The following is a 14247-nucleotide window of genomic DNA, read 5'->3' as shown; positions in this document are numbered from 1 at the left end:
TCACCCCGCGCAACTCATTGTATCTACTAGTACTGCTGTATAATGTATAGAGTACTGAGCCGGATAAATGACCATATCAGTCCCACCGCGCAGTAAACACTTGTCGCCATCAGGGGCAAAAATTCAGTGTCTGGATTCCCGCCAGTCATGAGAGGGAACAGGGTGACGAAAGCTTGGAGAAATGCAAAACCATAAAGATATGCATTCTCAAAGCTCTCCAACAGTACCCAGGGCAGTGATGAAGGAAATCTGTTGGAAGTTTTAATAGCAAGAAACATCTCTGTGTCAGTGCTCACTCGTAAAGCTGCTTGTGGAGGGGGTATAATATCATCCCTCCCCATATGAAGGAATACACAATTTTTAGCAGAGTCTCTTCGGTTTTGTTAATGATACCCAAGACGAGCTGACATTACGGGAACGCACCTGCTGGCGTAAAGATCAAGGGGAAGAGGGAGAAGACACCCGCGACACTTGCGATAACGAAGGTCTTGTAATACGCATAGTTCTCCGAGGCCAGAAGCCTGCAACACTGATTACTAGATTAAAAGGAGTAATGAAAACCACGCACGTGAGAGGCACTAATACGAGCAGAATGGCTTTCTCATGCACATGCCACCCGAACATGTATGAAGCGTAACCACAAAGCGTCAAGGCAGCCACAAACGACTTGTAAGTTGGCGCGCTCCATAGCTTAATGAGATAAACCTGAGCTGCAATATCAGAGAGATCGGCCGGTTATGCAATTTTTCGCACCATCTGGAATATTATTGTGACGATAAACGTGTGGATAGGCTTGATATTTGGAATCACCGCAAAGACCGTATCGCCTACAAGGCCGCGAGACGTCGATGCAATACCAGATTCATTCACTACGAGTTCCACACCTAGATGTTTTACCACTGAGGGCCAATGTGAGCTCGGTAGTGGAAGGGTAGTCAATGAACTACAAACGTTGCAAAAGGACACGGTCTGCGGCAGTGACCAAGGCCCACGCATTTGGTGCCCAGTAAGCGTGATTCAGTCCACGTGTAAAAGGAAACAAGCGAGAAAGGAGTTGCGGGAGTTGGCCCATCAATACGAATGGTCCTAGAGAGGCTAGGAACACAAGCAGGACAGAGTTCGCTAATGAGATAAAGCGTGTGGGAATAATCGCCCCGGCGGGAGACATGCAATAAGACCGCAGAAGGTAAATAAAGTATGCAGGCTGTAGAGGTGACCCAGTGAGCCAAGGACCACGAATAGTGATGCGATCATACCGCCAGATACATGTAGATGTGTTTGAAATTCAAAAGAACGGCAAAAAGTATGCCGCTCGCCAGTTTTCTACCCTATGAATGTGATAAGACGCTTTGCTCAAGTAAGAACCACACTCTTACTTCGCAAGCCATTAAGATCGACCATAGCAATATTCCAAACATAAACCCATTGTATTGGAAGTGTATGTGGTCAATCATAAGGAACCCTGGGTGAAGAAACAAGGACGCAGAGAGAATTCGTTGACGAGAGGGATCAACAGAAACACGGATGAACCTCCCTCAAGAATTAGTGCTTCACAGATATGAATAAATAGAAAATCACCTCAGAAGTGCTGCACCAAGGACAAGCTCAGATATAATGACGGTTAGACGTTGATACGCAATGACTGTCCATGCATCATATTGCAGATTTTGGAGGTCAACTATCTTGGGATCAATGAATGAAGCGGGTATGGACATCAAGCTCTCGAAATATGCAAAGAATGGAGGGTAATCCAGCGCTAGTCGACGAGATGAGACAGTGTGATACAGAAACTTTCAAAAGGGCTTACTCCACTCAGAAGTTGTCTTCAACACCGCGTTAAAATAAGCCTAGTAATGGAATCTAGAGAGCTTCAGGACGCACATCGTAATACCATTGAGAAATAGGAAGTGAATGTGTTATGGCCAGCCAGTTTCGGTGGACCTCGAAATCCGTAGAGCGACTTCACGGATAAGTAAGCATGCGGATACATATTTAAGGAGGACTTACTATGCTGGGAACAGGAGAAACTTGAATGCCATGGAGAGAAGTAAAACATCGACTTCGGATTTTGATACATCACCCAGAAAGTTCAGCCACGTCCATGCTGAGGTAGATTTTGGTGCATGCGGCTTCTGGGAGTCATCGAGTTGGTCAGTAGGTGAACTATGGGACTGTTTGACTGTGTTCATCGAAGTGTATAACCAACCTCTTAAAGTCAGGCGGCCATAGCCGTTACTTCAAGGTGTAACGTATTATGTCATCTACTATCCAAGTCGTTTATGGACACGATGCCGAGCCAAACGGTTTCCAATATCAATATATCAATATTTATCGTGCTATGGACTTGGGAATCGCAGTTGAAATAGTCCTGTGCAAAAGCATTTATGGTACTACAAAATCAGGTGACATAAAGGCTCAAGCGTTCAAGCAGATGATAATCAATTCTTGCAGGTATGGCTACTGATAACACTAAACATTACAGAGGGTGAATAATGATAACATATCTAAACGGAGATGCAAAGGTTGATGTGATGAACATATGGGCGTGGTATAGTGCATACGGAAAGTGGAATATATATAAATAAGGGAACGCGGAAATGACAAATCTAGAAGTCCTCATCCAACGAGCTGAATGAAACATTATCAGGCAAGGCCCAACAGAAAGATGGGCGAACTCACAAAGCTTTACTTGACACCTGATCGGTCTTAGCATTCGTATGGTTGACATTCGCCTTTGAGTAGTCCGATACACGCTTTTCGAAGAAGTTGGTCTTCCCCTGTAGCGATATCATGTCCATGAAGTCGAATGGATTTGTGACGTTGTACACCTTATCGTTGCCCAGCGACACCAACAGGCGGTCTGCGACGAACTCGATGTACTGGCACATGAGCTTGGCATTCATACCAATGAGGCCGACAGGGAGAGCATCTGGAGAGACGGTCAGCGTAACATAAATAAAATGAAGCAATGACGAACCAGTCAAAAATTCTTGCTCGATGGCGACAGCTTGGGTAATGATATACTTGACAGTCTCAGGATGCGGGCGACGCTTGAGGTGGCTAAAGAGCAAGCAAGCAAAATCGGTATGCATACCCTCATCACGACTGATGAGCTCGTTGGAGAACGTAAGACCAGGCATGAGACCGCGCTTCTTGAGCCAGAAGATAGACGCAAAGGAACCAGAGAAGAAGATGCCTTCTACGGCAGCGAAGGCGACCAAGCGCTCACCGAAGGTGGAACGGTGATCGGATATCCACTTTAGTGCCCAGTCAGCCTTGCGCTTGACACAAGGAATAGTTTCCATGGCATCAAAGAGATATTCGCGCTGGGCAGAATCTTTGATGTATGTGTCGATGAGAAGTGAGTAGGTCTCCGAGTGAATGTTCTCCATCATGATTTGGAAGCCGTAGAAGCACCGGGCCTCAGCAGCCTGGACCTCATTAGAGAAACGTTCGATGAGGTTTTCATTAACAATGCCGTCGGATGCAGCGAAGAAGGCAAGGACGTGCGAAATGAAGTGACGTTCGTTGTCATTAAGACGGTTGGTCCAGTCATGTGTGTCTTTTGAGAGGTCCATCTCCTCGGCAGTCCAGAATGATGCCTCTGCTTTCTTGTACATTTGCCATATCTAGTAAATTGTTAGAATGAAGTTAACGAGACGATAGACAGCAACAAACCTCGTGGTATTGAATGGGGAAAAGAACGAAACGACGCTTGGATTCTTTGAGCAGAGGCTCTTCGCCTGAAATGAAAAGTTAGGTTGAACATTAATTCACAAACAAAATTAAGGCACTAACTTTCAGGCAGGTCAATTTCGCCGACAAATTTCTTGCGAAGTTCTTCAAGCTCGTCCTCAGCGTCTTGAGAGTCCGGCGAGACTGAACGCTTGCGATCATCGATCAAAACAGGAAGGGCATCCTCGTCATCTGATGGCTTGGTTGGTGAGTCTAATGAGATATTTGCTAGGGCTGCAGCAGCCTAACGATTCAATAGCCGTTAGCTAGCACACGGTTAACATAAGAATGGATGAACCTTCTTGCTTGGTGTTGGAGCAGGAGATGATACACGAACTGGTGCAAGAGTGGAAGCCATTGAAAGTATTGGATGATATGTACTGAGATGAAGAAGATATCGCAAGAGATGGAGTCTGGCAGAAAGAACCAACCGAGGTTCAATTTAAACGGTTCAAATTGTGGTTGTGGTTATTTGTTCCACTCAACATTACGCGACGCGTTGTTGGTTTTTGTAGACGTGCCACGACCGCGAATATTGATGTTTCATCAAATTCTATTATTAGCCAAACCAATCAACTTAGACCGCTTCTCACGTCTTCACCTTGTTTCACATCGTCCCTTGTGGTGTATGTACACTGCACTGACACAGATCTTTAAAATAACAAGTCAATGAGCAATCTGCGAGTGAACACGCGGATATAATCGGATGACCCAAAAAAAAAACAGTCACGTACATCACATGATTACGTGACCTTTCAAAGGATCCGTAGCACTCCACTTGAGTCCACTAGTAGGTGCAAGCTTTATCTCTATGTCTGACACACAAGCGCTCGATTGTTTCTTTGTCACATCTATCCAAGACCTTTCAATTGAGGTGTGTGGTTATTGTTGCTCACAGGCACGCCTTAATTAGAGGCTGACTCATGATAGGAGACATCACAGCAGAAACTTTCTCTCAGCGACCCATTCCTCTACTCTGGAGGATGTAATGGTACGAACAGCTCCGGTACATCATACGAGAGTGGAGTTTCTGAAGGGGGTACGCTTTTTTGACTCTGCGTGTCCACCAATCTCACCAGAGCTCACAGAATATGAACCGCTCCTCATGCCTTCTCAACGGCGCTTTGTCCTTTTCCCCATACAGTATCATGATGTGAGCAAATTTCCTATTCACGGTGATGGAGCCAACCAATGGCGTATAGATCTGGAACATGTACAAGAAAGCGGAGGCATCTTTTTGGACTGCCGAAGAAATGGATCTTTCGACAGACATCGTGCATTGGAATACCCGACTAACTGCAAATGAACGCCACTTCATCTCACATATTTTAGCTTTTTTTGCTGCGTCCGATGGCATAGTTAACGAGAATTTGGTTGAGCGTTTTTCCAACGAAGTCCAGATCCCAGAAGCTCGATGCTTTTATGGGTTTCAAATCATGATCGAAAATGTTCACGCCGAGACCTATTCGCTCCTCATCGACACACTCATCAAGGATGTCCATGAGCGCCAGTATCTTTTTGATGCTATAGAGACCATACCGGCTGTCAAGCGAAAGGCAGATTGGGCATTACGATGGATATCTGACAAGGAGGCGACATTTGCTACTCGGCTAGTTGCCTTTGCTGCAGTTGAGGGTATCTTCTTTTCCGGCTCGTTTGCATCAATATTCTGGCTCAAAAAGCGTGGATTAATGCCCGGGCTCACATTCTCTAATGAACTCATCAGTCGTGACGAGGGAATGCACACCGACTTCGCTTGTCTTTTATTTACCCATCTCAAGCGAAGACCACACCCGGATGTTATACAAAAAATCATTACAGAAAGTGTCCATATCGAACAAGAGTTTTTAACAGGCACGTCGTTCAGTTGTTATCTTAGGCTGGTATTGACTGTGCACCGCAGATGCTCTTCCAGTTAGCCTGATTGGCATGAACGCAACCATGATGTGCCAGTATATCGAGTTTGTCGCCGACCGTCTTCTAGTGTCGTTGGGGAATGACAAGTTCTACAACTCCACCAATCCTTTTGATTTTATGGACATGATTTCTATGCAGGGAAAGACAAATTTCTTCGAGAGACGCGTGTCTGACTATGCGAAGGCACATATCAGACAATCGCATACTTCGGCGTCTTCAAGGCTGTTGTAAGTTTCCCACTATGTTATTCTAGAACACATGTCTCATTCGACAATCTAGTTCTCTCGACGAGGATTTCTGAGCTTTCATTCCCTTTTTATCGCGATTTCAATTAATAATATAGACTCATGCCCAGTTCAATCACGTACTTAATATCCTATTCTACAACCACCATATGCCTGTCTGTGCTTGTAACTCCCTACTTAATCTTCACCATTTTACGCAGCTCACGATTACATATTTATATATATAAGATTTTCTTTCGTCGATGGTCTACGTAAGAGCTCGCGACGAATCTGTTACATATAATACGTTTGACCGCCATCTACTTCAGGAGGCGAAATCACGTGATTGGTAATTTTCAGAACAGAAGGTTTGGGTCCTAATAAGTTGTCCATAAGCCCTTTGATTGTCGACGGGAAGATGGTAATGCATCCAATTCCCTTGTCTACAGCTTTCGCAGTTGACAAGGATAATAGATTCGGCGACAAACGCGCGAGCGACGACAATACATTTACGCCAAATCCCTCGAGGCTCAAGAACGTCAGACTTATGAGCGCAAACGGCAGCTCAAGGACGCACTTGCATCGGGGAAAAAACTACCCACTGAGCTCAAGAATGACGCAAAAACACTAGGAAAGGACTTGGCGTTTGACGAGGCACAAGAAGGTGAGTTGCAATCATCTACGGTGCTAAATTAGTGTATCTACCAGGTCTTTTGATCAGAGCCGTCAACGCACATCGATAGCGAATACTCGCGGGCTGGTATTCAAGACCCAAAAATTATTGTAACAACATCAAGGGACCCAAGTTCCAAGTTGTTGCAGTTCGCCAAAGTATGTCGTGCAAGTCTTCGTCGCCCGTTCCTATTGAAACTTTGCAAAGGAAATGCGGCTCGTTTTCCCCAACTCGCATCGAATCAACCGAGGAAACTACGTTATAAAAGAGTTGGCGGATGCTTGTCGTGCCAACGACGTTACTGATCTCATTGTTCTCCATGAACACCGTGGTGTTCCTGGTACGCATAATTAGAGTCAATTCCATCTGTGCGCTAATTTGAGCATCGTACAGATGCTATGATTGTCTCGCACTTCCCTCATGGACCTACCGTCTACTTTACCCTGCACAACGTTGCCCTACGGCACGACATAGGCTCATACAAGTCCTCCACCGTCTCAGAACAATACCCACACCTCATCTTTGAAGAGTTCACATCTAAACTCGGTGGCCGGGTGCGAGATGTGCTGAAATTCCTGTTTCCTGTACCGAAAGAAGACAGCAAGCGTGTGATGACGTTCTCGAATGACGGCGACTTCATTTCCTTCCGGTGAGTGTATTGAGAGGACATGCTGCAGATACTAACTTGCGCAGACATCATGTTTTTGTAAAAGTAGCTCGGGATGTCCAACTGGCGGAAGTTGGGCCCCGCTTTGAGATGAAACGTGAGCGCCGTCTCATTGACTTTATTAGTAGCCAACTCAATGCTTGAATTTTTAGCGTATGAGATACGGCAAGGCACTATAGAACAGACAGAGGCAGAAAGAGAGTGGGTATTGGCACATTACGCGAGAACGGCCAAGAAGCGCAGTCTGTTATCAGAACCTGTGGCAGATTCAAGGGCAGATTCAGATCGGACATCGAATAAACGACAAAAGCGATAGCATGTACATTTTATGTCCTCGAATTCAGGTTCATGCGAGAATCCCCCAACCACGTGAGCGATGTATTGTAAAGTGCAGCCCATTGCAGATGTGAACTAATCTACAGTAAGAGTCTTATCTAGCTCAGTAAAGCCTTCAAAGAATGAGGTAAATAGGTCGATCGCGTTTTGGACGTCATGAGAACCTGCAGTCTCGCGAATGGAGTGCATAGACAACATGGCATTACCGACATCTACTGTGCGCAAGCCAAGCTTCGATAACATCGGTCCAACCGTCGAACCACACGCCCTGGATGTTGACAATTAAGAGAAGCTTTTAAAGCTAAATGAATACCCACATGTCGTTTCGAACCTCGTACTCCTGGACCTTACCTCCTTTGCGCTCGACAAGTTTCTTCACAACGAAGGACCCGATTGCGTCGCTGGCATATTTCTGTTTTGCATTGGTCTTAATAACAATACCTCCGTTCATAGTCGGTTGATGGTTGTCCTCGTGCTTTGAGGTAAAGTTCGGGTGAATGGCATGACCCATATCCGCCGATATGAGGAACGACCGAGCAACAGACTGTGAGTGAAGCGCAGGAGTGGGAGATAGGCGTTGCAGAAGCGAGGGGATCAAGGAAGATTCTGCCCCAGATGTGGAAACGCTGCCAATTTCCTCATGATTGAAGAGGGCGATGCAGTTGACGTTGCCTTCAAGAAGGTTGAAATTGGAAGATGAGACATAGGTGGAAATGGCATCCACAGCGCAGAAGCTATGATTTTTTGCTATTAGATACATCACGGGTAGGAAAATCAGGAACGCACGAGCAAACCTGGTTGTCCATGCGAGGACTAAACATGAATTCATTGTCAATGCCTCCCAAGACAGAAGGTTGGGTATCATATAAGTGCCTATGGAAACATCAGGAATCGACCAGGTCTGAGGAGCTCTGGGACGCACAATTCAAAATCATGGATCTCTTCAGGAGAAACTGACAATTCGTTGGCAATGACAGAGAGTAGGGCTGGGTGATGATTTCCCTGGATGCTAGCAGCCGTCGCGTTTGATACCTTGTCATCTTTGGACTTTTTGTTCAAAGTTTCCGCGACAAGCCCTAGGATGGGTACAAATTCTGTCTCCTGGTTGAACTTCAAATTGTCGTTGACATTTCGGTCCACTGAACTGGCCATGCATTAGCGTTCACACTCCACATATTCACGAAATGTACGGACGGTGGATGGCAAGGGAAGGAATACGCAGGAGAGGTCGGTCAACCTTGATGAGCTTTGATTGAAAGGTTCCATCTTGCTGCGTGACCACGACTCTCCCGGCCAACGAGAGGTCTCGATCGAACCAAGAGTGCCAGATACCTCCACCATAAGTTTCTACTCCAACCTGGAGATACCCGATCCTCTCCCGCTTGGATATAGGGCGCACCTGTGCGAACCTTAGATATTTACAGATGAAGTGTGGTAACTAAATCACACCCTCAAATTTGGGCTATCAACGTGTGTAGCCACAATAGATAAGCCAGCGCCCTGCTTCCAGTTCGGTGGAATCGTAAAAGCAACTAGTGAACTCTGATTACTGTAATACAAATCAGAAAACATAGAGTAACTGACGAGTAGACTGACCGGGTAAAGTAGTATTTCCCTCGGGGTTGCAGAGTCTTCTCCCAATCGTCGGCTTCCCTGATCTACGCTGTTGTGTCGAGACACTAATTCGACGTATGTGGTCCAACTCACCTTCTTGAATCCAGATGCTTCCAGTCGTACAGATGCATTATGTACGGCGTGAAAAGGAGTTGGTGATGCGTTCACGAAAGCGATGAAGCGTCTGGCTGCCTCAGAGCTCGACTGAGAAACTTGGAGCATCATTCCTTGGATTAAATGACAGTTTGAATCTGAGACTAGATTGCCTTTCGAAATATTCGATAGTCGGATCGTCCAAGATGTCTTATGCGCAAGGTGAGAAGGCAGACGCATCACGAGAAGGCTTAGCTTGATAGAATAGATGTGGAAATATATTACCAAATTTAGGTTCTCGCATTTTCTGCCTTGGTCCGCTCAGATATGGGGTGACCATAACGCATCGTGAAGCATACAGATGGTGCAAAGCTACCTGCGGCACGGGCCAACCCAGGCATGAGGCATCTTTATATCTATTGCACTCGCGCTCACAGTCAGACAGGCTTTTGGTCTGATATGCAGCTCAATCTCCAACTCACTATATGATGGTAAACTAGCATATGTCCCAGCACTTGAGGACGTGCTTGTATGGGATATGAAGAAAGGGCAAATGGTATGCGGATATTGTTTCAAGTATTGCTGTCTGCTCATGTGTAGCCAGCTCTCGATGTGGCACGAAACAGGACACAGATCTGAGGTTACTTGCATGTGCCGTTCTCCTCAAGAAAACATTTTTGCGGTGGGCTACGCTGATGGTTCAGTGCGCCTTTGGAATAGTGCATTTGTCTCCGTCATTGCAACATTTAATGGACACCAAAAATCCGTTACTGCTCTCGCATTTGATGCACAAGGAGCTCACCTTGCTTCTGGCTCGCAAGATACGGATATCATCATGTGGGATGTTGTAGCAGAAGCTGGCCTCTACCGGTACGTGATATCGAGTGTTGTACGAGTTTTTTCTTTACCCTTCCTCAAGTTTACGAGGCCATCGCAATCAAATCACAACCATACAATTCCTTTCCGAGCCTGAACTTCCTTCCACCTCGACTGGTTCACGCTCTCATATGCTACTAACAACATCAAAAGATACGTTCATGAAGTTATGGGACACTTCTACTCAACATTGTGTTCAGACAATTGTTGCTCACCGCTCTGAGGTTTCTTCCCTGGATATCGATCCAGAGAAGAACTTGATCTTCACCGGAAGCAGTGAGGGCGAAGTTAAAGCATGGAAAATCGACCACGAATCAATGTCGCAGGGTTTAGTGGAAAATGAGGCAGGCGAGGCAAGTAACGATTTTGTAATCATTAATTCAGAATTTCATTTTGTGTATAGGTCGCAAAGATGATCCATCCTGTTACCAGCCTCCCGCTCTCGTCACGTCACCGTGTATCTCAGATCTTATTCCATCCGTCACAACCATATCTTGCTGTTCAGTCACACGACCGATCCATTGAAATCTTCCGTATCCGAACTGAGGAGGAAATCAGGAAGAAGCAAGCTAGACGGAAAAAGCGTGCAAAAGAGAAGGGAAAAAGCAAACAGAAAGGGAAAGATATCGATGACGCCGTGGAGGATGCTATGGATGTTGACCAGGAGATCAACGTGATTGACCTTTTCACTCCTTACCTTGTGGTTCGAGCAAGCGCAAAAGTTCGATCCTTCGATTTTGGTTCCAAGGAAGCTGTATCGAAACCTGGTGTTCAGGTTCGTATCAACTTGCTCGAACACTGTACGACTCTGACTTGTCACGTCGCAGCTCTTTGTGGCATTGTCGTCAAACGCCCTTGAAGTGTACAATATTCCACCCCCTACGAAGTCCAAGGAAGAGACACCTGAAGCCACTCGGATGTTTTCGGTTGATCTTCCCGGACATCGTACAGATGTGAGGACTTTGTGTTTGAGTGCAGATGACCAGATACTTGCGTCAGCATCTAATGGTGCGTTCGCGTCAGTGGTTTCAGCGCTTCATTAATATGTGTATGGAAGGTTCCTTGAAACTATGGAACCTGAAAACGACAGCGTGCATACGCACAATAGACTGCGGCTACGCTATTTGCAGCACATTCCTTCCTGGAGACAGACATGTAGTTTTGCCTTTTTCCCCGAAAATGTCACTCTGATTAGGTTTCCTCCAGGTCGCTATTGGAACAAAGTCAGGGGAGATTCTAATATATGACTTAGCATCTTCGGCACTCACGGAGACCGTGAAAGCCCATAGCTCCACTGTTTGGTCGTTGCATGTTCGCCCAGACGAGCAAATTTTGATCAGCGGTAGTGCTGATAAAGAAGTTAAATTTTGGGAGTTCGAGCGTAATGTTTTTTCCAATGACGAGGTTAGTGTTTCGTTGTTCGGACGTGCGCTCTGCAATCTCAATCACAAACCAACATATGCAGGTCAAAAAGTCGATGACGTTAAATCATACACGAACGTTGAAGATGTCAGATGAAGTCCTGTCTGTCAGATACAGCCCAAATGGGAAACTATTGGCAGTGGCCCTACTGGACTCCACGGTCAAGATTTTCTATCAAGACACCCTAAAGTTCTTCCTTTCTCTATATGGTCACAAGGTAAATCCCAGAGTCCTCTGTGAACACGAAGTCTCAATGCCTTTTCAGCTGCCTGTATTAGCAATGGACATTTCGGATGATTCAAAGCTCATCGTCACGTGCTCTGCGGACAAAAATGTGAAGATCTGGGGCCTCGACTTTGGTGATTGCCACAAGTCGATATTTGCTCACGAGGAGAGTGTCATGCAGGTACTCTTTGAGCGAAAGTCACATCACTTCTGGACTGTTGGCAAGGATAAGATGCTCAAGTATTGGGACGGGGACAAGGTGAGACACCTTCTTTTCCCCCTGAGAATCATTTTCAAGTCTCGTGTAGTTTGAGAACATCCAGAAACTTGATGGTCATCACAATGAGATTTGGGCATTGGCTGTAAGCAACCATGCCAAATTTGTAGTGACGGGCTCGCACGACAAGTCCATTAGAGTTTGGGAGAAACTCGACGAACCAGTAAGTTGTACTGCAGTGATATATCTGGTACCATGCCTGACTGTGAGTCTAGCTTTTTCTCGAGGAAGAGCGGGAGCGAGAGCTTGAACAAATTTATGAGGACGGGATTGCAAACGCACTTAACCGTCCTGACATATCCATCGTCAACAACAGCGAAGCTGATGAGCAACCCTCTGGGGAAGCAGCTGCGGTCACCAAGCAAACCTCGGAGACACTCATGGCGGGCGAACGTATTATAGAGGCGTTGGATCTCGCTGATGCCGAGCGGGCTGCTTTCCAGGAATATGAAGGGAAGGTTACTCAAGCGGGTTCACTAGAGGCCGCAGGGATGCAGCCACCGCCTCGAAACCCCATTCTCGCAGCATATGACTTAGAACCTGAGGCATACGTCCTACGAGTTGTCGAGAAAATATCCAGTACTGCTTTGCATGACGCCCTGCTAGTGCTACCATTTGACAAGGTAGTTTCGTTGATGCGCTACTTGGACCTATGGGCACAGAAAGTAAGCCTTTCTTTGAACTTCCCCCCAGATACATCCTCTGATGCATTACGAAGGGGTGGAATATTTCCCTCGTCTCTCGCATATTATTCTTCCTCTTGAAGATCCATCACCACCAGATCGTGACTAATCGTGTCATGCGCACGGCGTTGATCCCGTTACGCGTGCACCTGCGCAGGTCACTGCGCCGCGAGAAAGATACCATTGGATATAATCTGGTTGCATTACAACATCTTCGCCGACGAACAGAAGCAGAGAGGACTGCCCAGTTCTATGAAGAGGAAAACTTCGACGAGGAGAAAGTTCGCGCGAAGATCGCAGAAGGCAAAAAGAGAAAAAGGGTTTCCATCAAAGCTTAATTGGTGGGAATAGTTCTAATGTCGTACTCATAAGTGTCTAGCGGTACAAGTGACAGACAGACAGTTTTCTGCGCAACGCTGAGTGAGTCAGGATTTGGCGGCCTGTGGCCCCCACAAGTCAGTGTCCCTGTCGTTACTGTTCAGTTGTGCAACCCCTCTGGCTGTATGTTACTTACCAGTTATCGGGATCTGTTGCTTGTCGCATCTGCACGGTCAGTACGCCTTCACCCAAACTCGCCAGTTCGCTGAATGCCGCCCTGGTGAGGTCGACGTGACGAGACCCTTTTGCACACCCAGCACAAGTGTCCACAACACGAATAAATATACAGGTCTTGCCGTTGCAGACTAAAATTACAATCGAATGTACAGTGACATCAAACTTAGGAAGTTTGCAACTCACGTTCAATAAACTTGAAGCATTGTGGCTTCGTTATCCAACCATCCAAGGTGACGGCGCCCACGAAAGACTTGTCCTGTTGATTATTATTCTTAGACTTGATCACGGCTGTATGCACACATATGCTTACTGTTGGTGACCACCCTCCGTTACTCCAACAACTGGGATTCTCTAGGTCATGGCCAGTATACCTGGCAAACATAGTTGACCTCGCCATATCAACTGCAGCGCAGGCGAGATCACATACCAAGTTATGGTGACACCCTCCGAAGGTCCCTTGCCCATACATCCCGCAAAGATAGAAGCAAGGCTTGAGACCACTGTTCCTAAAAATCCAGTTGTTGTTGTTGTGTTTGAGGTTTTTGCGTGCTTTGCTCTGTATTTTGATGTTCTGAGGCCGGCAGATGTGTCGTTTTGGGGCAACCTGCGCAGTGCTCTGTGGAAGGAGTGATCTTTGTGACTTGACGCGAGATACTTGTAGTTCAGGTTGGAGATATTGACGGGTTCCCATCCGTCTCTTGGATCAAAGGAGTGTGATTCAGGCAGGTAGTGTGCTTTAGCGTATCGGCTGTCTCGTATGCCCCGTGTGTTTGAAATATTCACGATGGCTGCTTCGACCAGCGAAGCAAGGACCTGGATTGTGAAGGCGATTGCTAGCCAGCGCATAGTTTATAGTAATATGAGTGAATAAAAGGTACAAATGTATGGGCGAGAGATCGTGACGTCTCCTGCGATGTCGATTGTTGTCAAACTTTGAAAGAACTCAAACC

General features: G+C 46.3%; 7 protein-coding genes across 7 annotated transcripts; 3 read left to right on the top strand and 4 right to left on the bottom strand.

The window, feature by feature from the left end:
* Positions 1-26: 26 nt before the first annotated feature.
* Positions 27-2189, bottom strand: F5891DRAFT_939816 (glycosyltransferase family 57 protein; the record flags this gene model as incomplete). The annotated part of the gene is made up of 12 exons (XM_041374245.1): positions 27-249; positions 297-372; positions 424-521; positions 569-705; positions 754-899; positions 952-1204; positions 1257-1328; positions 1377-1530; positions 1579-1756; positions 1808-1823; positions 1882-1960; positions 2008-2189. 12 exons carry the CDS (start codon positions 2187-2189, stop codon positions 27-29), a joined length of 1614 nt encoding a protein of 537 aa, XP_041232887.1.
* A 115-nt stretch (positions 2190-2304) lies between these two features.
* Positions 2305-4238, bottom strand: F5891DRAFT_1001040 (ribonucleotide reductase small subunit). Its single transcript, XM_041360148.1, has 5 exons — positions 4034-4238; positions 3799-3979; positions 3679-3743; positions 2978-3629; positions 2305-2929 (listed from the first exon to the last, which is right to left on the bottom strand). Exons 1-5 carry the CDS (start codon positions 4091-4093, stop codon positions 2676-2678), a joined length of 1212 nt encoding a protein of 403 aa, XP_041232886.1. The 5' UTR covers positions 4094-4238; the 3' UTR covers positions 2305-2675.
* Positions 4239-4311: 73 nt separating this feature from the next.
* Positions 4312-6135, top strand: F5891DRAFT_1001038 (ribonucleoside-diphosphate reductase small chain). Its single transcript, XM_041360147.1, has 6 exons — positions 4312-4609; positions 4666-4774; positions 4824-4888; positions 4938-5589; positions 5639-5879; positions 5932-6135. The coding sequence occupies exons 1-6, from the start codon at positions 4547-4549 to the stop codon at positions 5951-5953; spliced, it is 1152 nt and encodes a 383-aa protein (XP_041232885.1). The 5' UTR covers positions 4312-4546; the 3' UTR covers positions 5954-6135.
* A 128-nt stretch (positions 6136-6263) lies between these two features.
* Positions 6264-7719, top strand: F5891DRAFT_366266 (Brix-domain-containing protein). Its single transcript, XM_041371565.1, has 8 exons — positions 6264-6297; positions 6351-6540; positions 6598-6707; positions 6757-6889; positions 6943-7198; positions 7243-7313; positions 7369-7585; positions 7639-7719. The coding sequence occupies exons 1-7, from the start codon at positions 6295-6297 to the stop codon at positions 7530-7532; spliced, it is 927 nt and encodes a 308-aa protein (XP_041232884.1). The 5' UTR covers positions 6264-6294; the 3' UTR covers positions 7533-7585; positions 7639-7719.
* Positions 7628-9388, bottom strand: F5891DRAFT_1181597 (peptidase M18; the record flags this gene model as incomplete). Its single annotated transcript, XM_041366051.1, has 8 exons — positions 7628-7820; positions 7870-8286; positions 8339-8425; positions 8475-8691; positions 8747-8951; positions 9002-9101; positions 9149-9210; positions 9260-9388. 8 exons carry the CDS (start codon positions 9386-9388, stop codon positions 7628-7630), a joined length of 1410 nt encoding a protein of 469 aa, XP_041232883.1.
* A 207-nt stretch (positions 9389-9595) lies between these two features.
* Positions 9596-13245, top strand: F5891DRAFT_1001027 (WD-repeat-containing protein). Its single transcript, XM_041360146.1, has 13 exons — positions 9596-9656; positions 9705-9815; positions 9864-10129; positions 10179-10488; positions 10539-10910; positions 10963-11143; positions 11193-11290; positions 11342-11539; positions 11601-11774; positions 11823-12041; positions 12091-12222; positions 12275-12724; positions 12778-13245. Exons 1-13 carry the CDS (start codon positions 9621-9623, stop codon positions 13078-13080), a joined length of 2850 nt encoding a protein of 949 aa, XP_041232882.1. The 5' UTR covers positions 9596-9620; the 3' UTR covers positions 13081-13245.
* On the bottom strand, positions 13038-14206 carry F5891DRAFT_366212 (uncharacterized protein). The gene is made up of 4 exons (XM_041371564.1): positions 13725-14206; positions 13608-13668; positions 13481-13553; positions 13038-13425 (listed from the first exon to the last, which is right to left on the bottom strand). Exons 1-4 carry the CDS (start codon positions 14141-14143, stop codon positions 13253-13255), a joined length of 726 nt encoding a protein of 241 aa, XP_041232881.1. The 5' UTR covers positions 14144-14206; the 3' UTR covers positions 13038-13252.
* Positions 14207-14247: the final 41 nt, after the last annotated feature.

This window comes from Suillus fuscotomentosus (genome assembly GCF_016647785.1).
Source record: "Suillus fuscotomentosus strain FC203 chromosome Unknown F5891scaffold_3, whole genome shotgun sequence".
Classification (NCBI taxonomy): domain Eukaryota; kingdom Fungi; phylum Basidiomycota; class Agaricomycetes; order Boletales; family Suillaceae; genus Suillus; species Suillus fuscotomentosus.
Note: the sequence above shows the minus strand (reverse complement) of the source record. Positions and strands in the feature narration are given on the sequence as shown.